Below are 24,397 nucleotides of genomic sequence, written 5' to 3' on the forward strand. Positions count from 1 at the left end.
ATAATATATATATATATATATATAATAATATATATAATAATATATATAATAATATATATATATATATTATAATATATATATATATATATTATAATATATATATATATATATATTTTTTTTTATGGTGGTTTCCCTTTCTTCAATTTAACCTGGGCAGATGAGTAGTGGAGTTTATTAAGACACAGTACACTGGGTACAGGTATAAAAAACCATGTATTTTATTTTTAACAAACAACAAAACTATTAAACCATTTGATCCTGCCATGCTACACGACCAACATCGGATAAAAAGTAGTCCGCAAATTGGTCCCTCATTTGGGCAACTTCGACTGAGGACCGAAGAGGGTGCTGAGTAAAATCTGGCAAAGGGTTGGCAGCAGGCTCATCCATGTCAAAGTTCGGCCGCTCCTTTGCCATAACAAAATTGTGGAGAACCACGCATGCCTTCACGACCTCATCAACTGTTTCCATTTTGAGATTGATGGCGGTGCTGAGAATTCGCCATCTGGCCACTAGAATGCCAAAGGCGCACTCTACAGTCCTGCGAGCCCTCGTAAGCCTGTAGTTGAAAATTTTCTTGCGGTGGTCCAAGTCACGGCTGGAGTACGGCTTCAGCAGGTTTGGGCACATCTGAAATGCCTCATCCCCAACCACTACAAATGGCAGTGGTGGAGTTTGGGTTTGGGGAAGAGGCCGTGCCAGTGGAAAATTGAAATGGTTGCCGTACAACCTCCAGCCCATATCAGAGTTCTTAAAAGTCTGTGAATCGTTGCCCCGTCCGAATGCCCCTATGTCCACCGCCACAAACCGGCAGTCTGCATCCGCAATGGCCATTAGGACTGTGGAAAAGTACTTCTTGTAGTTGTAGTACTCGGAGCCACTTCTTGCGGGTTTTGTGATGCGGATGTGCTTCCCGTCCACCGCTCCTAGGCAGTTCGGGAAATTGCAGACTGCCCAGAATTTCTCCGATATTTGAAGCCACTTTTCGGCAGTGGGCAATGGCAGAAACTCCGGACACAGAACATCCCACAGAGCCCTGCAGGTGTCGGCAACAATCCCAGATAAAGTTGAGATTCCCAGCCGGTACTGGAAATGCAGGGATGAAAGACTCTCTCCAGTTGCCAGGAACCTGCCAAACATAAAAAGAAAAAATAATTATATTTCTGTCTTGGGTATTACTAAAAACACTGAAAATAAAAAAGTACATGGCCTAACTATTTTGCATGTTTTTTTAATACAACATAGCAAAAAAACATTTTATAAAGGCTTGGGATTAGTACATGCCAGAAGAAAAACCATTATGCAAAAAAGCAATTTCACAAAAATAATGTTAAAAATCAATAGCCAAAAAAAACCTAATTTTTTGGACCAAAAAAAAAAAAAAATAAAAAGCCAAAAAAATTATGCAAACATAACAACATACATACCGTAAGGTGACAAGGAGCCTTTCTTCGGGAGGAATGGCACGCCGGAGCTGAGTGTCCCTTCTCCGGATGTTTCCTTCAACCATACCCAGCAAGTCAAGGAAGCTTTCCTGGGACATCCGTGTATAGTCAGCAAATTTCTCCGGGTTTTCCTGTAGCTCGCTGTACAGCGTGTGATATGCTCCACGGCTTGGCCGGAGTTCGATGATTGGATGTCTCCAAAACCTACGCCGCTGCCGTCTCTGCTGTCTCTCCCTCTCCCTTTCTTGCTGGCAACAAAAGACATACGCCTGAGACAGCGCAATGTCAAGATCCAGCTTGAAGCGGAAATTATCCAGACGCAAGTCCATCTTGACACCGGAAACAGCAGCAAAATCTGATGAATTCAGCAGTACAGGGTCTATAAAACATTCCAATGAAACACGCCCACTGGTGACCCATTGGTGGTCAAAGATTTTGCTATTGTGAAATGTCACACCTAAAAACGCATGCGCATAAAAAACGCAACCGCATGCAAAAACGCATGTAAAACGCAAGTAACACTGCGTTATTTTGACGCATCAGCGTGCGCATGAAGAAAAAAAAACGCACATTTGTTTTGCGTTTTTCTTTGCGTTTTTTATGCGCACGATGCGCTGCGCAAAAAAACGCTAATGTGAAACTAGCCTCAGACGCACTTTTTTCCCCCCAAAATTTGGGGGGAAAACAGGGGTGCGTCTTACAAAGCGGACATGCCTTACCTAGGCTGTGATCGGGGGCGTCCGGCGGTTGCTGGCCGCTGCTGCGGGTGTGTCCGGTGCCGCGTTGTGTGCCCGTCGATGCCCGGGGCTCTGCCAACATTGAGCGACAGGCCAGAGCCCCGGCATTTCCTCAGTTCCCTGTGTGCCGGTAAAAAGATGGCCGCCGGCGCGTGCGCAGATGGGATCTCGGGACCCAGTTCTCGAGAGATGAGATTTGAAATCTCATCTCTCGAGAGGTGGGTCCCGAGATCCCATCTGCGCACGCGCCGGCGGCCATTTTCCCTGGGTTCCCTGTGTGCGCGCGGTGGTGCCTGCAAAAAAATGGCCGCCGCGCGTGCGCAGATGGGATCTCGGGATCCAGCTCTCGAGAGATGAGATTTCAGATCTCATCTCTCGAGAACTGGTCCCGAGATCCCATCTGCGCACGCGCCGGCGGCCATTTTTTTTTTACCGGCACTTCAGCGCACATATACAGGGAACCGAGGAAATGCTGGGGCTCTGGTCTGTCGAACAATGTCGGCAGAGCCCCGGGCATCGATGGGCACACAACGCCGCACCGGAGCACCCGCAGCACCGGCTTCCAACCGCCGGACAAGTGGAGAAACCTGACACCAGCACAAGACTCTGCAGCAACAGCACACATCGGAGCCCCCCCTCATCCCTGAATGCGGCCTGCAGCATCACTCCACGCCTGCCTCCTCCAGCAGCGAGCCTGGGATCCCTCTACACCGCAGCCACCAACCCCGGTAAGCAATAAGATGCAAGGATTATAAGAGGCACCACCATTTTATTAAAAAATATTTTTTTCTTATTTTTCTCCTCAAAAATTGTGGTGCGTCTTATAATCCGGAGCGTCTTATAAAGCGAAAAATACGGTAGTTTAGGCTCCTGTGAAGTTGGCGATACCAAATATACAGTTGTGGCCAAAAGTATTGACACCCCTGCAATTCTGTCAGATAATACTCAGTTTCTTCCTGAAAATGATTGCAATCACAAATTCTTTGGTATTATTATCTTCATTTAATTTGTCTTAAATGAAAAAACACAAAGAGAATGAAGCAAAAAGCAAAACATTGATCATTTCACACAAAACTCCAAAAATGGGCCAGACAAAAGTATTGGCACCCTCAGCCTAATACTTGGTTGCACAACCTTTAGCCAAAATAACTGCGACCAACCACTTCCGGTAACCATCAATGAGTTTCTTACAATGCTCTGCTGGAATTTTAGACCATTCTTTTTTGGCAAACTGCTCCAGGTCCCTGATATTTGAAGGGTGCCTTCTCTAAACTGCCATTTTTAGATCTCTCCACAGGTGTTCTATGGGATTCAGGTCTGGACTCATTGCTGGCCACCTTAGAAGTCTCCAGTGCTTTCTCTCAAACCATTTTCTAGTGCTTTTTGAAGTGTGTTTTGGGTCATTGTCCTGCTGGAAGACCCATGACCTCTAAGGGAGACCCAGCTTTCTCACACTGGGCCCTATATTATGCTGCAAAATTTGTTGGTAGTCTTCAGACTTCATAATGCCATGCACACGGTCAAGCAGTCCAGTGCCAGAGGCAGCAAAGCAACCCCAAAACATCAGGGAACCTCCGCCATGTTTGACTGTAGGGACCGTGTTCTTTTCTTTGAATGCCTCTTTTTTTCTCCTGTAAACTCTATGTTGATGCCTTTGCCCAAAAAGCTCTACTTTTGTCTCATCTGACCAGAGAACATTCTTCCAAAACGTTTTAGGCTTTTTCAGGTAAGTTTTGGCAAACTCCAGCCTGGATTTTTTATGTCTCAGGGTAAGAAGTGGGGTCTTCCTGGGTCTCCTACCATACAGTCCCTTTTCATTCAGATGCCGACGCATAGTACGGGTTGACACTGCTGTACCCTCGGACTGCAGGGCAGCTTGAACTTGTTTGGATGTTAGTCGAGATTCTTTATCCAACATCCGCACAATCTTGCATTGAAATCTCTTGTCAATTTTTCTTTTCCATCCACATCTAGGGAGGTTAGCCACAGTGCCATGGGCTTTAAACTTCTTGATGACACTGCGCACGGTAGACACAGGAACATTCTGGTCTTTGGAGATGGACTTGTAGCCTTGAGATTGCTCATGCTTCCTCACAATTTGGTTTCTCAAGTCCTCAGACAGTTCTTTGCTCTTTTCTTTTCTCCATGCTCAATGTGGTACACACAAGGACACAGGACAGAGGTTGAGTCAACTTTAATCCATGTCAACTGGCTGCAAGTGTGATTTAGTTATTGCCAACACCTGTTAGGTGCCACAGGTAAGTTACAGGTGTCAAGGTGTGAATCGCAAGGGTGTCAATACTTTTGGCCACAACTGTATACATTTATTTCATATTTCCATTTCCCTATTTACATTTAGGGAAAATTTCAGCCTCATACTTTGTGGTGTGTGATGGTGTGATATGTTATGTGGATGTCATTTTTTTGTATATTCCTATTTTTAACAATTCCAGTTATTTTCATAGTGTTTTTCTTATTACATTGTAAGCCTACAGCCTCACTGTATCTGTCTCTTGATGACCCCCTGTAGTGCATTAATCCCTAAGGTCTTTTGTTCTCCTCTGGGAAGTAACTTGTTTGACTACCCCTGGACAAGGAAGGGGGTGGGGGGAAGAACGGCAGCTGGACAAGTCAGTTCCGGTAGAGACAAGATGGTGAAAAGGCTGCATTTCAGAGAGAAGGACCCATTTTTATCCTCTGGTGCTAGAGTGTTTTGGAATCTCGTTTCCCTGGACATTTTATCCTGATACTGGACTGCATTCTTATTCTGGACTATCTTATCCTTTGTGTGGTGGACTGAATATGGACCTTTTCGTATTTTTGCCTGAATAAAGGTCTTGGAATTGTTCACTCTTCGCTTGCTCTGTCGATTGTGTGATACCAGAGAAGGACCCCGTGACAACTGGTGGCAGCAGTGGGATCAACAGAGCGTCACCGAATGGAGAACCACCCACAGAGTGAGTACAGAAATTGGACTGTATGCAGTTTACAGGAGAGAGCCAGAGACCTGGGCCTGAACTACCAGGGACTGACTTAAGAGGCCTTAATCGATCTACTGGTGGGCACCAGCCCGGCCACCTCCTCCCAGATGTCTGAAGGACGAGCACTGGAGACAGGGATCCCCATCCAGAAAAGCCAGTGGTTGGTGTGGTATGAAGAAGAGATGGCGGTTCTGGGCCCCGGCGTCTCTCAGGAGTACAAGGAGGAGGCTGCCCGCCGGGCACAGCGGAGACAGGAAGCAATGGAGCTTGAAAAAGGGAGTAACGCAATGTGGAGTGTAACCCCAACAATCCGGGAGCCTGTACGGATCACCCGGACAGAGTTTAAGCCATTTGATGAGGCTTCTGGAGATGTGGAGGGGTTCTTCAAAGACTTTGAGCAGCAGTGTGCTGTGATGGAGGTGCCCCACTCTAGCTGGATGCGTTTGTTAGTGGGGCTCCTGAACGGAAGCTTGGCGGAGGCTTACCGAACCATTGATGCACTGCGGAATCGGGATTATAACATTGTAAAGCGGACTATCCTGGATTACCATGCTATCACCCCAGACTCATATAGGGCCAAGTTCCGAGACCTCCCATGCACCACGGGGGGGGATCGTTTAGGATGTATGCACATAAGATGTCCGAGGCATGTCGGAGATGGCTGGAAGCAGAAAACGCCTTTACTGTGGAAGATGTTATACAGGCGTTCCTTATAGAACAATTTCTTGCCAAGTGCCCTGCAGAGGTACGGGAATGGGTCCGGGAGCGCACGCCGTGTACCGTGGATAGAGCTGCAGCCCTGGCCGATGAAGCCCTTACTATCCGACCGCAATGGAGGAGGCTTCTGGACAATGAACCACGGCCTGCTCCCGCACCCCGTCCCCCTCCAATTATATCTGCCCTTCCACCTAGTCGGAAGCCGATGACAATCACGGCTCACAATCCTAGGCCCCAACAGTTTCGACCACGACCTGGGGGTATCACAGAGAGGAGGTGTTATGGGTGTGGGCAACCTGGACATTTGCAGTCTGGCTGTCCCTCCAGGATTCGGAGGGAGCCCCATGCAGCCCCACCTCGTCCAGTGCATCTTGAACATTCCACCTCACCTGAGGAAGAGCTACCACCACCCCCACCAGAGTGGACCACCGACCACGGCACCATAGATACCCCTCCTGGAGTGTACGGACTCCGGCCTCTGTCCTTTAGCTACTCAGAGCAACGGCAACGCCACCTGCAGGATGTCTTTATTAATGGATACAAAGTGTCAGGATTTAGAGACACGGGGGCATTCTTGACTATCGCTGACCCCCGTGTGGTTCGACCCGAGGCAATTTACCAGGGTACGGGAATTCCCATTGTCCTGGCGGGCGGTGCCCGCAAATATATACGGCGAGCTTCTGTGCGTTTGGATTATGGTTGAGGAGAAAAACTGTGTTGGATTGGAGTTATGGGAGGACTTCCTGCAGATATCCTCCTTGGAAACGACATTGGGGAGTTACAGTGCCAATTTGTGGGAGCAGTCACCCGACTACAGGCCCTTCAAGCACTACGTCATCCGGACCCCACCGGGGAGTAACCACCACGAACCGCATCAGAGTCGGTAAGCGATACGTTCGCTGCTACTACATTGGGAGAGTCTTGGGACAGAGAGGAGTTTAGGAGAGAAATAGAGGGTGACACTACCTTAGCAGCCCTTAGGCGAAAGGCAGAAACTGGGCACATGGGAGATAATGGGGATGGCTTCACTCGAGAAAACGGACTGTATTATCGTGTAACAAAGGGCAGTGACCAGGGCAACCCTGACGCAACGACCAGGCAACTCATTGTCCCTCAGAAGTACAGGGAACAGCTACTTCAACTGGCCCATGACATCCCCTTGGCTGGGCATCAAGGGAGAAAAAGGACTGAAAAGAGACTCACCAAAGTTTTTACTGGCCGGGCGTCTCGCAGTCGGTAGCCCATTATTGCCGCACCTGTGATGTGTGCCAGCGAATGCGGCATCCAGGAGCTCGACATAAGGTACCCCTGCAATCCCTGCCCATAATTGAGGAACCATTTCAACGTGTAGCCGTCGACATCATAGGTCCTCTGGCCCACCCCAGCAGGTCAGGGAAAAAATATATTCTGACCGTGGTGGATTATGCCACTAGGAATCCTGAAGCTGTGGCCCTGTCCAGTATTACAGCAGTAAAGGTAGCCGAGGCCCTTGTTACCATCTTTACCCGGGTAGGGTTTCCTAGTGAAATATTGTCGGATCAAGGCACTCAGTTCATGTCAGATCTGGTCCAGTCCCTATGGCATACCTGTGGTGTTCGACCCATTCGCACCACCCCATACCACCCGCAGACCAACGGACTATGTGAACGCTTTAATGGAACCCTAAAAAATATGCTGAGGGCTTTTGTTAATGTTGAAAAAGACTGGGAAAAGTACCTGCCACATCTCCTCTTCGCCTATTGGGAGGTTCCCCAAGAGTACACAGGGTTCTCTCCCTTCGAACTACTGTTTAGCCGGAAGGTCCGTGGGCCTGTCACTCTTCTGAAAGAACATTTGGAGGGAGACATCTCAGATACCGGAATGCCCATCGTTCCCTATGTTCTAGAGCTCAGAGACCGTCTCGCCCAGCTAGCTACCTTCGCTAAAGAACATCAGCGAATGGCCCAGTCCAGACAAAAAACCTGGTATGACCGTAATGCCAGGAACCGGGAATTTATGAAAGGACAGCAAGTGCTCATGATTACTGCTTCCCCTGCCAACAAGCTTCAAGCAGTGTGGGAAGGCCCTTATCAGGTTGTCAAGAAAATTAATGACACTAACTATGTTATTGCCCTGGACTCTAGTGGTCGACGACAGAAAACCATCCACATTAACATGCTGAAAGACTACCACGACCGATCTCTGCCTGTTCTAGCTGTCTGCCACCCCCCTAGTGATACCGCCGACGACGAGTATCTCCCAGATCTCCTCCAGGTTGCCCAAGCGGGAGGATCACTGGAACAAGTGCCCCTGGGCTCCCATTTATCGGATATACAAAAGGACGATATTGTCGCCATACTAAGGCCGAGGGCTGCTGCTTTCTCCTCATATCCGGGGAAGACTTCTCTCACCAGTCACCATGTGGAAACCCCCGGACAACGCCCCATCCAGCAGGTTGCCTACCGGGTTCCAGAGGCTGTTCAAGGCATGATAAAGAACGAACTGGAGGAGATGAAACAACTGGGAGTTATTCAGCCATCTCACAGTTCTTGGGCCTCTCCTGTCGTCCTGGTCCCCAAGAAGGATGGTACAACACGATTCTGCGTTGATTACAGATGACTAAATGATGCCACCAAGAGTGATGCTTATCCCATGCCCAGGATTGATGATGTATTGGATCGTCTGGCCAGTGCCCAATTTGTGACCACGTTAGACTTGAGCAAGGGGTACTGGCAGATACCCCTAATGGAGGACGCTCGGGAGCGCTCAGCCTTCATTACTCCATTTGGGCTTTATGAGTTCCTGGGAATGCCCTTTGGGATGAAAACTGCCCCCGCTACTTTCCAGAGACTGGTGGATCGACTGTTACAACAATGTCAGGACTTTGCCTGTGGTTACTTAGACGACATCGCCATTTTTAGCACAACCTGGGAGGAACATCTTAAACACTTGGTCATAGTGCTGGACTGTATCCTTACTGCAGGACTGACCATTCGCCCTGATAAGTGCCAAATAGGGATGGCTGAGGTGCAGTACCTCGGGCATAGAGTAGGGGGTGGGACACTAAGGCCTGAGCCTGCCAAGGTGGAAGCCATTAGCAACTGGTGTAGACCCCACACTAAAAAGCAGGTACTTGCGTTTTTAGGAACTGCTGGTTACTATCGCAAATTTGTTTCTAACTTCAGCACCTTGGCCAAGCCCCTAACCGACCTGACCCGCAAGAACATGCCTAGGAATGTGACGTGGTTGACGGCATGCAAGGATGCCTTTTCAGCGTTAAAGACTGCCCTCGTCACTGCTCCTGTCTTGGTTGCCCCGGATTATAAATGCAGGTTCCTCGTGCAGACAGATGCATCCACCTTTGGGATTGGGGCAGTACTTAGCCAAGTGAACGCCGCCGGAGAAGAACATCCTGTTGCTTTTGCCAGTCGGAAACTACTGGATCGGGAAGTTGCCTATGCCACTATTGAAAAGGAGTGCCTTGCCATCGCATGGGCGCTAAAAAAATTGCAGCCCTACTTGTATGGCAGAGACTTTACGATTGTTACAGACCACAACCCCCTCACATGGCTGAATTGCGTATCAGGGGACAATGGAAGATTGCTGCGGTGGAGCTTGTCCTTACAACCCTACAGCTTCTCCATCCAATACAAGCGAGGAAGCCAACACCAGTACGCCGATGGACTGTCTCGACAAGAAGAACCATAGGCTCCCCAGGCCGACCTACCCCTGCCACTGTACAAGGAACTATAACTAACTGAGCAATGTGGACTAAAGTGAGCAGGCCAGAGGTCTGTGTAGACCTCATGGCGTGCTCACTTATTATGGGGGGGGGAGAGGTTGTGATGGTGTGATATGTTATGTGGATGTCATTTTTTGTATATTCCTATTTTTAACAATTCCAGTTATTTTCATAGTGTTTTTCTTATTACATTGTAAGCCTACAGCCTCACTGTATCTGTCTCTTGATGACCCCCTGTAGTGCATTAATCCCTAAGGCCTTTTGTTCTCCTCTGGGAGGCAACTTGTTTGACTACCCCTGGACAAGGAAGGGGGTGGGGGGAAGAACGGCAGCTGGACAAGTCAGTTCCGGTAGAGACAAGATGGTGAAAAGGCTGCATTTCAGAGAGAAGGACCCATTTTTATCCTCTGGTGCTAGAGTTGTGGAATCTCGTTTCCCTGGACATTTTATCCTGATACTGGACTGCATTCTTATTCTGGACTATCTTATCCTTTGTGTGGTGGACTGAATATGGACCTTTTCGTATTTTTGCCTGAATAAAGGCCTTGGAATTGTTCACTCTTCGCTTGCTCTGTTGATTGTGTGATACCAGAGAAAGACCCCATGACAGGGGGTCTGTTTGAATATTCTTTTAATAAATAGGTATTTTTCCTAATTAGTCACCTGAGGGGGACTTGAACCTGTGAAGGTTTGATCGGCCATACAATACTCTGCCATACCTAAGTACTGCGGTGTATTGTAAAACTGACAATCTCCTATGTGATCCATTCTTTGATAGGCCCCTGGTTGAATTGAAAGACCCTCAACACCCCGCGATCACATACTGTGACAGCTAAACAGAGCATCTCTGACAATTCATTGATCTGAATGGACGCAGTGTAATGCTTTATTTCACCTCTGGAGGAGCTGCAGAGAAATGTAACGCTTGCTGCTATATTCCCCTACAGATCCCAGTATATCATAATGGGTCTTATGTGGAAGAATCACTGCGATCTGCACGTCATTAAGGATAAGCTGTAACCTGTGGAAGCAAGTGATTGATTTCCCTGCAGCTCCCCCGCAGACCAAATTAAGTATTACATGGAGCAAATAGAAATCAACAAACTGTGCATGTACGGACGTATTGGGTCCTCCAGTGTGTACTCTACCTAACGGATGATGATCTAGAATGGGAGACCCCTTACCCACCTCAAAATTAGGTATTCAAAAATATTTTGACACTTTTAACCAAGTTCTGTTAAAAGTAAAGTCTCTAATAAATTATTAAGGACAAACCTCCCTACGTCCAAGCATCCAAGGCATATACCCCTGTAGCCGCCCTCAGACCTGAAACCAACCATCAGAATCCTGGTGATGAGGCCGTACATCCAGAAAGCTGCAATCATCCCCATGTAATCTGTGCCCCCCATGTGTTATAACGGTAGAAGGGCAGGAGAGGCATCGCCTAGGAGAGCTTTGACATGAATGTGATTACTAAATCCAGGTAACAGAGGTGTCTAAGTGTGACCGCGCCACTGACAGACAAAGACCGAGGAGGCCCAGGTGTGAGATCTCACCACAATGAAGGCCCATGAAAAGGGAATGTGTGAATAAGGTGAGGAATGTGAGCCAAGAGGTAAACACGATAATCCTCTACACCAGGACGTGTCGGGTTTAAACTGAGCGTACGGGGCAGGTTTACTTAGCTAAATACAGGAAAAATACCAAAAATAATAATATTATTCTTATGATAGACATGTACATCAATATTGGTAGACACGTACACAAGCTCGATATATTCCTGTATGCAAGGGGGCAGTATTATAGTAGTCATATTCTTGTACATAGGAGCAGTATTATAGTAGGTATATTCTTGTACATAGGAGCAGTATTATAGTAGTTATATTCTTGTACATAGGTGCAGTATTATAGTAGTTATATTCTTGTACATAGGGACCGTATTATAGTAGTTATATTCTTGTACATAGGGGAAGTATTATAGTAGTTATATTCTTGTACATAGGGACCGTATTATAGTAGTTATATTCCTGTACATAGGGGGCAGTATTATAGTAGTCATATTCTTGTACATAGGGGCAGTATTATAGTAGTCATATTCTTATACATAGGAGCAGTATTATAGTAGGTATATTCTTGTACATAGGAGCAGTATTCTAGTAGTTATATTCTTGTACATAGGTGCAGTATTATAGTAGTTATATTCTTGTACATAGGGACCGTATTATAGTAGTTATATTCTTGTACATAGGGGCAGTATTATAGTAGTTATATTCTTGTACATAGGGACCGTATTATAGTAGTTATATTCCTGTACATAGGGGGCAGTATTATAGTAGTCATATTCTTGTACATAGGGGCAGTATTATAGTAGTCATATTCTTATACATAGGAGCAGTATTATAGTAGTTATATTCTTGTACATAGGGGGCAGTATTATAGTAGTCATATTCTTGTACATAGGGACCGTATTATAGTAGTCATATTCTTATACATAGGAGCAGTATTATAGTAGTCATATTCTTGTACATAGGAGCAGTATTATAGTAGGTATATTCTTGTACATAGGAGCAGTATTATAGTAGTTATATTCTTGTACATAGGTGCAGTATTATAGTAGTTATATTCTTGTACATAGGGACCGTATTATAGTAGTTATATTCTTGTACATAGGGGCAGTATTATAGTAGTTATATTCTTGTACATAGGGACCGTATTATAGTAGTTATATTCTTGTACATAGGGGCAGTATTATAGTAGTTATATTCTTGTACATAGGGACCGTATTATAGTAGTTATATTCCTGTACATAGGGGGCAGTATTATAGTAGTCATATTCTTGTACATAGGGACCGTATTATAGTAGTCATATTCTTATACATAGGAGCAGTATTATAGTAGTCATATTCTTGTACATAGGGACCGTATTATAGTAGTTATATTCTTGTACATAGGGGGCAGTATTATAGTAGTCATATTCTTGTACATAGGGACCGTATTATAGTAGTCATATTCTTATACATAGGAGCAGTATTATAGTAGTTATATTCTTGTACATAGGGGCAGTGCTATAGCAGTTATATTCCTGTACATAGGGGGCAGTATTATAGTAGTTATATTCTTATACATAGGAGCAGTATTATAGTAGTTATATTCTTGTACATAGGAGCAGTATTATAGTAGTTATATTCTTATACATAGGAGCAGTATTATAGTAGTTATATTCTTGTACATAGGGGCAGTATTATAGTAGTTATATTCTTATACAGAGGAGCAGTATTATAGTAGTTATATTCTTGTACATAGGGGCAGTATTATAGTAGTTATATTCTTATACAGAGGAGCAGTATTATAGTAGTTATATTCTTATACATAGGAGCAGTATTATAGTAGTTATATTCTAATACATAGGAGCAGTATTATAGTAGTTATATTCTTGTACATAGGGGTAGTATTATAGTAGTTATATTCTTGTACATAGGGGCAGTATTATAGTAGTTCTATTCTTGTAGATAGGAGCAGTATTATAGCAGTTATATTCTTGTACATAGGGGGCAGTATTATAGTAGTTATATTCTTGTACATAGGGGCAGTATTATAGTAGTTATATTCTTATATATAGGAGCAGTATTATAGTAGTTATATTCTTATATATAGGAGCAGTATTATAGTAGTTATATTCTTGTACATAGGGGGCAGTATTATAGTAGTTATATTCTTGTACATAGGGGGCAGTATTATAGTAGTTATATTCTTGTATATAGGAGCAGTATTATAGTAGTTATATTCTTGTACATAGGGGTAGTATTATAGTAGTTATATTCTTGTACATAGGAGCAGTATTATAGTAGTTATATTCTTGTACATAGGAGCAGTATTATAGTAGTTATATTCTTGTACATAGGGGCAGTATTATAGTAATATTTTTGTACATAGGGGGCAGTATTATAGTAGTTATATTCTTGTACATAGGTGCAGTATTATAGTAGTTATATTCTTGCACTTAGGGGCAGTATGATAGTAGTTATATTCTTGTACATAGGGGCAGTATTATAGTAGTTATATTCTTGTACATAGGAGCAGTATTATAGTAGTTATATTCTTGTACATAGGAGCAGTATTATAGTAGTTATATTCTTGTACATAGGAGCAGTATTATAGTAGTTATATTCTTGCACTTAGGGGCAGTATGATAGTAGTTATATTCTTGTACATAGGGGCAGTATTATAGTAGTTATATTCTTGTACATAGGAGCAGTATTATAGTAGTTATATTCTTGTACATAGGAGCTGTATTATAATAGTCACATTCTTGTACATAGAGAACAGGATTATAGTTGCTGGATACTTGCAAGATGTGAATGGACTGATCTTGTAAAACCAGACAACATACCAGTGATTTTGCTTTGCGCAGTTTATAAAATGCTGATGTTGGTCTCTTCTTTTTCTCTAAGTTCTGCTTGTTAAGGATTGTGGTCCCAGTAACGGATTTTTGCCTGCAAAACATACAGAATAATTATATGTGAATACAGCTGGTCTTAGGTGCATATTCATTAATGTTCCTCATTTATATAGCGCCATTAATTCCACAGCGCTTTACAGTTTCATTATCATCACTGTCCCCATTGGGGCTCACAATCTAAATTCCCTATCAGTATGTCTTCGGAGTGTGGGAGGAAGGACAGATAGAAGCCATTAAATGTGATACAAAATTAGTGCTGAATGTAAAGAAAAGTACAAAAATGTGCTAATACGCAGGCACAGGAAATAAACTGGGGCGTTCAGGACGGTGGGAAAGCTGGGTGATTCCCTCTATGAGAGCTGCCATACTGATTGTCTCCAGCTTTCCCAGGAAATTATAAGGAAACGTCTGTAAAGAATTTAAATGAATGTGAAAAGACTAATCCTCGGATTGCCCGTATGGCGCGTCTTTCATCGGGCAGTCGCAGGTATTTACGCCGAGTCTTTGAGGATGACGAGCTGTTTCCTGGGTGTCGAAGAATATTTATGGTGCAGGATTTGTGAAAGCAAACAAGCAGGATCTACCGTTCCTCCTAATCTGATCTGTCAGCGTCGATCTGCGGGACTGGATTGTGAACCAGCGTGGAGCTCGCCCGCTCGTCTCAGACTCCTGTAAATAAGGGCGACTTTAGAGGGTGCTCTTATGAGTAGTAAATCCCTATGACCGGGCTGCATTGGCTTCACCCATTAAAATTAGTAACACCCCACCCTGGGTGCCCCGTACATCTGTACCTGGAGATACGGAGCAGCTCCGATCCAGAGACAATGAAGAGCTCCCCGTCCTGGTCACACATGGTCGTCGAGCTCCAGCGTCACGGACGAGAACCTTCAATCCATCACCGTAGTGAGGTGGGTTACACATTGGAGCAAAGTGATCAATTACACGGCGCGCCTCACCTATCCGCATCGGACCTGGGACAATCCAATAATGCACCTACATCCTGCCAACTACCTGAGAGGCCGCTTCATCTGACAGATTTCATTCTTTCCCCCACCAGCAGAATAGTGAGTGCAGCTCTGAAGTATAATACAGCATGTAACTCAGGATCAGTAATGTAATGTATGTACACAGTGACTGCACCAGCAGAATAGTGAGTGCAGCTCTGGAGTATAATACAGGAGGAAACTCAGGATTAGTAAAGTAATGTATGTACACAGTGACTGCACCAGCAGAATAGTGAGTGCAGCTCTGGGGTATGATACAGGATGTAACTCAGGATCAGTAATGTAATGTATGTACACAGTGACTGCACCAGGAGAATAGTGAGTGCAGCTCTGGAGTATAATACAGGATGTAACTCAGGATCAGTAATGTAATGTATGTACACAGTGACTGCACCAGCAGAATAGTGAGTGCAGCGCTGGGGTATGATACAGGATGTAACTCAGGATCAGTAATGTAATGTATGTACACAGTGACTGCACCAGCAGAATAGTGAGTGCAGCTCTGGAGTATAATACAGGATGTAACTCAGGATCAGTAATGTAATGTATGTACACAGTGACTGCACCAGCAGAATAGTGAGTGCAGCGCTGGGGTATAACACAGGATGTGACTCAGGATCAGTAATGTAATGTATGTACACAGTGACTGCACCAGCAGAATAGTGAGTGCAGCTCTGGAGTATAATACAGGATGTAACTCAGAATCAGTAATGTAATGTATGTACACAGTGACTGCACCAGCAGAATAGTGAGTGCAGCGCTGGGGTATGATACAGGATGTAACTCAGGATCAGTAATGTAATGTATGTACACAGTGACTGCACCAGGTGAGTGCAGCTCTGGAGTATAATACAGGATGTGTCTCAGGATCAGTAATGTAATGTATGTACACAGTGACTGCACCAGAGGAATAGTGAGTGCAGCTCTGGGGTATAATACAGGATGTAACTCAGGATCAGTTTTGTAATGATTTTGTACAGTGCCATGAAAAAGTATTCATACCCAGTGAACTTTTCCACATTTTCTCACGTTTCACCCTCAAACTTAAATGCATTTTATAGGGATTTTATGTGACACCAACACAAAGTAACAAGGAAATAATACAGGGTTTTCTAATTATTTTAATAATCTAAATCTGATAATTGTGAGGTGCAATTGTATGCAGCCCCCTGTAGTCTATTACCTCTAGATAAAATTCTGAGTGACCAATCACCTCCAGAAGTCACATAATTAGTAAACTGAGTCCACCTGGGTGTAATTTCTTCTCAGTGTAACTACAGCTGTTCTGTGAAGGCCTCAAAGGTTTGAGAACATCAAGGATCAAACAACATCATGAAAACCAAGGAACCCACCAGACAGGTCAGAGATAAAGTTGTGGAAAAGAGTAAGAGTAAATCAGGGTTAGGCTATAAAAAAATAGCCCAAGCTCTGGATATATGTCATGGAGCACTCAATCCATCATCCAAAAATGTAAGGAGTATGGCAAAACTGCAAACCTACCAAGACATGGCCGTCCACCTAAACTGATATCCCAAGCAAGGAGAGCAATAATTAGATAAGAGGCCCATGGTCACTCTAGAGGAGAAGCAGAGATCCACAGCTCAGTTTGGGGAATCTGTCCATAGGACAACCATTAGTTGTATACTCCACAAGTGTGGTCATTATGTGAGAGTGGCAAGAAGAAGCCACTTTTTGAAAGCAAGTCACAAGACAGCTTGCAAAAAGCCATGTAGGCGACACAGTGAGCCTGTGGAAGAAGGGGATCTGGTCAGGTGAAGCCAAAGGAGAACTTTTTGGTCTAAAAGCAAAACACTATGTGTGGTAAAACCTGTACATCGCTCTGAAAACACCATCCCCACCGTCACACATGGTGGTGGCAGCATCATGCTGTGGGGAGGCTTTTCTTCAGCAGGGGCAGGGAAGCTGGTCAGAGGTGATGGGAAGATGGATAATAATAATAATCTTTATTTTTATATAGCGCTAACATTCTGCAGCGCTTTACAGTTTTTGCACATATTTGTGAGAACAGCCCAGTCTCCATCCAGACCTAAATCCCAGAGAATCTGTGACAAGATGTGAAAATTGCTGATCACAGATGTCTCCATCCAATCTCACTGAGCGAGAGTGCAAAGGAGAAGGGGCAAAATGTCACCTCCATAAGTGCAAAGCTGGAGAGACAGACCCCAAAAGACTGCAGCAGTAATGGCAGACGAAGGTGGTCCTACAAAGTACTGACTCAGAGGGGCTGAATACAAATACAACTCACAATTTCAGATTTAAAATACATTTACGTTTGTGAGTGTAACGTGAAAGAATGTGGAAAAGTTCAAGGGGTATGTAGACTTTTTCAAGGCACTGTACATCGGTGCAGATTCATTTTAATTAGAAGTAAAAATCCAAATCAGGACACAGGTGACTTACGCCTGACGCGCTTGCTCCATTGGAGCAAAGTTATCCAGGTAGTTGAATCTGACGGTATCGGTGGGGTGTTTGTCAGATGACCGCCATGGTGGGAGTTCCTTCTTCCCTTCCTGAAACTTTATTGACCTCTGGGAGAACGGAGAGGTGTATTTTGTATCTATAACTTCTTTACCAATTGGCTGCACATCGATGACCACAAAGTCTTCCCTCGGGGGAGTCTAGAATGGGGGATAATCAGATATACGGTTTTATACAGATAGTTACAATATCCGGGCGGACTCGCCTTCCTCTACGCACCTTGGGCCTCGTCACGTGAAGCTCTTTCACCATCTCTATGTACTGTCTCTTCCACACACCCTGCTCGAAAGGCGTGGGGGAAAAATTGACGTACCAACCGAAGCGCAGGCATTTTGGCATCCAGAGCTGGTCCAGTTCTGTTAGGTTCTTCCAGTGCCAGCTTACCTATATGTCACCAAATGAGAGGTCGGGTCAGCTTGGCATTGAGAGCGAGGAAGATTTTTCTACTATGGTCTCGAAAACTTATAAACTGTCACAAATTTGGAGGGTATAATTTGCATGGAAAATATTTGACGTTTGAACATATCCCTATATTGGGGGGCGCCGTTAATATAGCCTCCATACATTATATTAAAGGGCACTGCCACTTTAAAAAATAGTAGAGATCAGCGAACCAATCGAAGGACTTCCTGGAAATATAAGACCGCCCCTGAGGTTCCTTCATATTCTACTCTAGCCCTCCACTAGTGACCTACACTAGATCAGGCCCCAAAAAGTAATCACCAAAGATGCATCAATATCCAAGGACATGGAACATGGACATCGTTCACGTTTGTAACATTGTGGGACTTCAGAAAATTCCTCATGACCAGGTGAAAATTACTTTTTTTTCCGTGTTCATCTTTTCCAGGAGCCTTGACTTTGCTTTTTACCGTTGGCACATCTGTGTGAGGTCTGGTTGGTTTATTTTATTTTTCAAGGACCCCACTCATTTTTCCAAACGAAAATCGGGGGAAAAAATTCACAAGGGGGGGGGGGGGGTGGAAAAAATACAATTCCGCAATTATTTTTTTTATGACGCCCTGATTCTCTGGGTCTATACAATTACAACCACACCAAACAAGCATCATTTTCATAATTTTATTGGGGGGGGGGGGGGAAGAATTTAAAACTTGTAAAAAAAAAAAAAAAAAAAAAAAAAGGGGGGGGGGCAGATTAAAACTTTAATTGTTATAGATATTTTAAAAACTTTTTTTCTCCTGTCTATGGATACCTATTGGCCACCTGCAATCGGATGATGGGTGTCGCAATGGTCGCGCAACACTCAAGGGAAAAGGGATAACTAGCATCAAGTGAACTGATTCCTCAAGTTTCGCGATTCACTTTTGGCAATATGGAGCAAAACTCTGGCAAATCTATTCTCCCACTGACTTTAGATCACATATATCAAACTCTAGCCCGCAAGCCAAATCTGGCCCACAGGGTGAGTGAGTATATTTGGCCTGCAATGCCAGGTGGGTACCCCTGCCCAACATCGCACTATCAACTGGTATCGCACCTTTAACTATATCGGCATCCTAGATGCCGATACAGTTGAAAGCAATGATGGAGGAGGGAGCGTCAGCTGACGGTCCCTCTCCCATCATTCCACCTCTGCGACTGACATCTCAGAGCAACGGCTCAATTACATCATTACAACGCGCCCGCTGTACCGAGATGTGCAGAGGATCGGAAGACAACATGCAGAGACCGAAGCAGTGTGGGAACGGGCAGAAGGGATTATTTTTTTTTATGTGGGGCCTAATACACTGTATGGAGCACTATATGGAACCATTATACTATATAAAGCACTATGTGGGGCCATTATACTGTATGGAGCACTATGTGGGGCCATTATACTGTATGGAGCACTATGTGGGGCCATTATACTGTATGGAGCACTATGTGGGGCCATTATACTGTATGGAGCACTATGTAGAGCCATTATACTGTATGGAGCACTATGTAGAGCCATTATACTGTATGGAGCACTATGTGGGGTCATTATACTGTATGGAGCACTATGTGGGGCCATTATACTGTATGGAGCACTATGTGGGGCCATTATACTGTATGGAGCACTATGTGGGGCCATTATACTGTATGGAGCACTATGTGGGGCCATTATACTGTATGGAGCACTATGTGGGGCCATTATACTGTATGGAGCACTATGTGGGGCCATTATACTGTATGGAGCACTATGTGGGGCCATTATACTGTATGGAGACTGTGGGGCCATTATACTGTATGGAGCACTATGTGGGGCCATTATACTGTATGGAGCACTATGTAGAGCCATTATACTGTATGGAGCACTATGTAGAGCCATTATACTGTATGGAGCACTATGTGGGGTCATTATACTGTATGGAGCACTATGTGGGGTCATTATACTGTATGGAGCACTATGTAGGGCCATTATACTGTATGGAGCACTATGTGGGGCCATTATACTGTATGGAGCACTATGTGGGGCCATTATACTGTATGGAGCATTATGTGGGGCCATTATACTGTAAGGAGCACTATGTGGGGCCATTATACTGTATGGAGCACTATGTGGGGCCATTATACTGCATGGAGCACTATGTGGGGTCATTATACTGCATGCAGCACTATGTGGGGCCATTATACTGTAGGGAGCACTATGTGGGGTCATTATACTGTAGGGAGCACTATGTGGGGCCATTATACTGTATGGAGCACTATGTGGGGCCATTATACTGTATGGAGCACTATGTGGGGCCATTATACTGTATGGAGCACTATGTGGGGCCATTATACTGTATGGAGCACTATGTGGGGCCATTATACTGTATGGAGCACTATGTGGGGCCATTATACTGTATGGAGCACTATGTGGGGCCATTATACTGTATGGGGCAGTATGTGGGGCCATTATACTGTATGGAGCACTATGTGGGGCCATTATATTGTATGGAGAACTATGTGGAGACATTCTACTATATGGAGCACTATATGGTGCGCATTATACTGTATGGAGCACTATGTGGGCCCATTATACTGTATGGAGCACTATGTGGGGCCATTATACTGTATGGAGCACTATGTGGGGCTATTATACTGTAAGGAGCACTATGTGGGGCCATTATATTGTATGGAGAACTATGTGGAGACATTCTACTATATGGAGCACTATATGGTGCGCATTAAACTGTATGGAGCACTATGTGGGGCCATTATACTGTATGGAGCACTATGTGGGGCCATTATACTGTATGGAGCACTATGTGGGGCTATTATACTGTAAGGAGCACTATGTGGGGCCATTATATTGTATGGAGAACTATGTGGAGACATTCTACTATATGGAGCACTATATGGTGCGCATTAAACTGTATGGAGCACTATGTGGGGCCTTTATACTGTATGGAGCACTATGTGGGGCCATTATACTGTATGGAGCACTATGTGGGGCCTTTATACTGTATGGAGCACTATGTGGGGCCATTATACTGTATGGAGCACTATGTGGGGCCATTATACTGTATGGAGCACTATGTGGGGCCATTATACTGTATGGAGCCTGTGGGGCCATTATACTGTATGGAGCACTATGTGGGGTCATTATACTGTATGGAGCACTATGTGGGGCCATTATACTGTATGGAGCACTATGTGGGGCCATTATACTGTATGGAGCACTATGTGGGGCCATTATACTGTATGGAGCACTATGTGGGGCCATTATACTGTATGGAGCACTATGTAGAGCCATTATACTGTATGGAGACTGTGGGGCCATTATACTGTATGGAGCACTATGTGGGGCCATTATACTGTATGGAGCACTATGTGGGGCTATTATACTGTAAGGAGCACTATGTGGGGCCATTATATTGTATGGAGAACTATGTGGAGACATTCTACTATATGGAGCACTATATGGTGCGCATTAAACTGTATGGAGCACTATGTGGGGCCATTATACTGTATGGAGCACTATGTGGGGCCATTATACTGTATGGAGCACTATGTGGGGCCATTATACTGTATGGAGCACTATGTGGGGCCATTACACTGTATGGAGACTGTGGGGCCATTATACTGTATGGAGCACTATGTGGGGTCATTATACTGTATGGAGCACTATGTGGGGCCATTATACTGTATGGAGCACTATGTGGGGCCATTATACTGTATGGAGCACTATGTGGGGCCATTATACTGTATGGAGCACTATGTGGGGCCATTATACTGTATGGAGCACTATGTGGGGCCATTATACTGTATGGAGCACTATGTGGGGCCATTATACTGTATGGAGACTGTGGGGCCATTATACTGTATGGAGCACTATGTGGGGCCATTATACTGTATGGAGCACTATGTGGGGCCATTATACTGTATGGAGCACTATGTGGGGCCATTATACTGTATGGAGCACTATGGGGGGCCATTATACTGTATGGAGCACTATGTGGGGTCATTATACTGTATGGAGCACTATGTAGGGGCATTATACTGTATGGAGCACTATGTGGGGCCATTATACTGTATGGAGCACTATGTGGGGCCATTATACTGTATGGAGCACTATGTGGGGCCATTATACTGTATGGAGCACTATGTAGAGCCATTATACTGTATGGAGACTGTGGGGCCATTATACTGTATGGAGCACTATGTGGGGCCATTATACTGTATGGAGCACTATGTGGGGCCATTATACTGTATGGAGCACTATGTGGGGTCATTATACTGTATGGAGCACTATGTAGGGCCATTATACTGTATGGAGCACTATGTGGGGCCATTATACTGTATAGAGCACTATGTGGGGCCATTATACTGTATGGAGCACTATGTGGGGCCATTATACTGTATGGAGCACTATGTGGGGCCATTATACTGTATGGAGCACTATGTGGGGCCATTATACTGTATGGAGCACTATGTGGGGCCATTATACTGTATGGAGCACTATGTGGGGCCATTATATTGTATGGAGAACTATGTGGAGACATTCTACTATATGGAGCACTATATGGTGCGCATTATACTGTATGGAGCACTATGTGGGGCCATTATACTGTATGGAGCACTATGTGGGACCATTATACTGTATGGAGCACGATCTGGGGCCATTATACTGTAGGGAGCACTATGTGGGGCCATTATACTGTAGGGAGCACTATGTGGGGCCATTATACTGTAGGGAGCACTATGTGGGGCCATTATACTGTAGGGAGCACTATGTGGGGCCATTATACTGTAGTGAGCACTATGTGGGGCCATTATACTGTATGGAGCACTATGTGGGGTCATTATACTGTATGGAGCACTATGTAGGGCCATTATACTGTATGGAGCACTATGTGGGGCCATTATACTGTATAGAGCACTATGTGGGGCCATTATACTGTATGGAGCACTATGTGGGGCCATTATACTGTATGGAGCACTATGTGGGGCCATTATACTGTATGGAGCACTATGTGGGGCCATTATACTGTATGGAGCACTATGTGGGGCCATTATATTGTATGGAGAACTATGTGGAGACATTCTACTATATGGAGCACTATATGGTGCGCATTATACTGTATGGAGCACTATGTGGGGCCATTATACTGTATGGAGCACTATGTGGGACCATTATACTGTATGGAGCACGATCTGGGGCCATTATACTGTAGGGAGCACTATGTGGGGCCATTATACTGTAGGGAGCACTATGTGGGGCCATTATACTGTAGGGAGCACTATGTGGGGCCATTATACTGTAGGGAGCACTATGTGGGGCCATTATACTATAGGGAGCACTATGTGGGGCCATTATACTGTATGGAGCACTATGTGGGGCCATTATACTGTATGGAGCACTATGTGGGGCCATTATACTGTATGGGGCAGTATGTGGGGCCATTATACTGTATGGGGCAGTATGTGGGGCCATTATACTGTATGGGGCAGTATGTGGGGCCATTATACTGTATGGGGCAGTATGTGGGGCCATTATACTGTATGGGGCAGTATGTGGGGCCATTATACTGTATGGAGAACTATGTGGAGACATTCTACTATATGGAGCACTATATGGTGCGCATTATACTGTATGGAGCACTATGTGGGGCCATTATACTGTATGGAGCACTATGTGGGGCCATTATACTGTATGGAGCACTATGTGGGGCCATTATACTGTATGGAGCACTATGTGGGGCCATTATACTGTATGGAGCACTATGTGGGGCCATTATACTGTATGGAGCACTATGTGGGGCCATTATACTGTATGGAGCACTATGTGGGGCCATTATACTGTATGGAGCACTATGTGGGGCCATTATACTGTATGGAGCACTATGTGGGGCCATTATACTGTATGGAGCACTATGTGGGGCCATTATACTGTATGGAGCACTATGTGGGGCCATTATACTGTATGGAGCACTATGTGGGGTCATTATACTGTATGGAGCACTATGTAGGGCCATTATACTGTATGGAGCACTATGTGGGGCCATTATACTGTATGGAGCACTATGTGGGGCCATTATACTGTATGGAGCACTATGTGGGGCCATTATACTGTATGGAGCACTATGTAGAGCCATTATACTGTATGGAGCACTATGTGGGGCCATTATACTGTATGGAGCACTATGTGGGGCCATTATACTGTATGGAGCACTATGTGGGGCCATTATACTGTATGGAGCACTATGTGGGGCCATTATACTGTATGGAGCACTATGTGGGGCCATTATACTGTATAGAGCACTATGTGGGGCCATTATACTGTATGGAGCACTATGTGGGGCCATTATACTGTATGGAGCACTATGTGGGGCCATTATACTGTATGGAGCACTATGTGGGGCCATT

At 44.8% G+C, this 24,397-nt stretch overlaps 1 protein-coding gene across 1 annotated transcript in view; it reads right to left on the bottom strand.

The window, feature by feature from the left end:
• The window catches only part of FBXO16 (F-box protein 16), a 73,710-nt gene that overhangs the window by 11,663 nt on the left and 37,650 nt on the right, over positions 1–24,397 (bottom strand). Inside the window, exons 5-7 of the mRNA XM_073586337.1 lie at positions 17,783–17,947; positions 17,486–17,703; positions 13,992–14,094 (exon numbers count right to left, since the gene is read on the bottom strand). Of these exons, the coding sequence (XP_073442438.1) occupies positions 13,992–14,094; positions 17,486–17,703; positions 17,783–17,947 (486 nt within the window). The remainder of the gene's footprint in view (positions 1–13,991; positions 14,095–17,485; positions 17,704–17,782; positions 17,948–24,397) is intronic.

The sequence above is a fragment of the Dendrobates tinctorius genome, unplaced genomic scaffold (genome assembly GCF_039654945.1).
Source record: "Dendrobates tinctorius isolate UK_male_01 unplaced genomic scaffold, ASM3965494v1 ptg000093l, whole genome shotgun sequence".
NCBI lineage: Eukaryota > Metazoa > Chordata > Amphibia > Anura > Dendrobatidae > Dendrobates > Dendrobates tinctorius.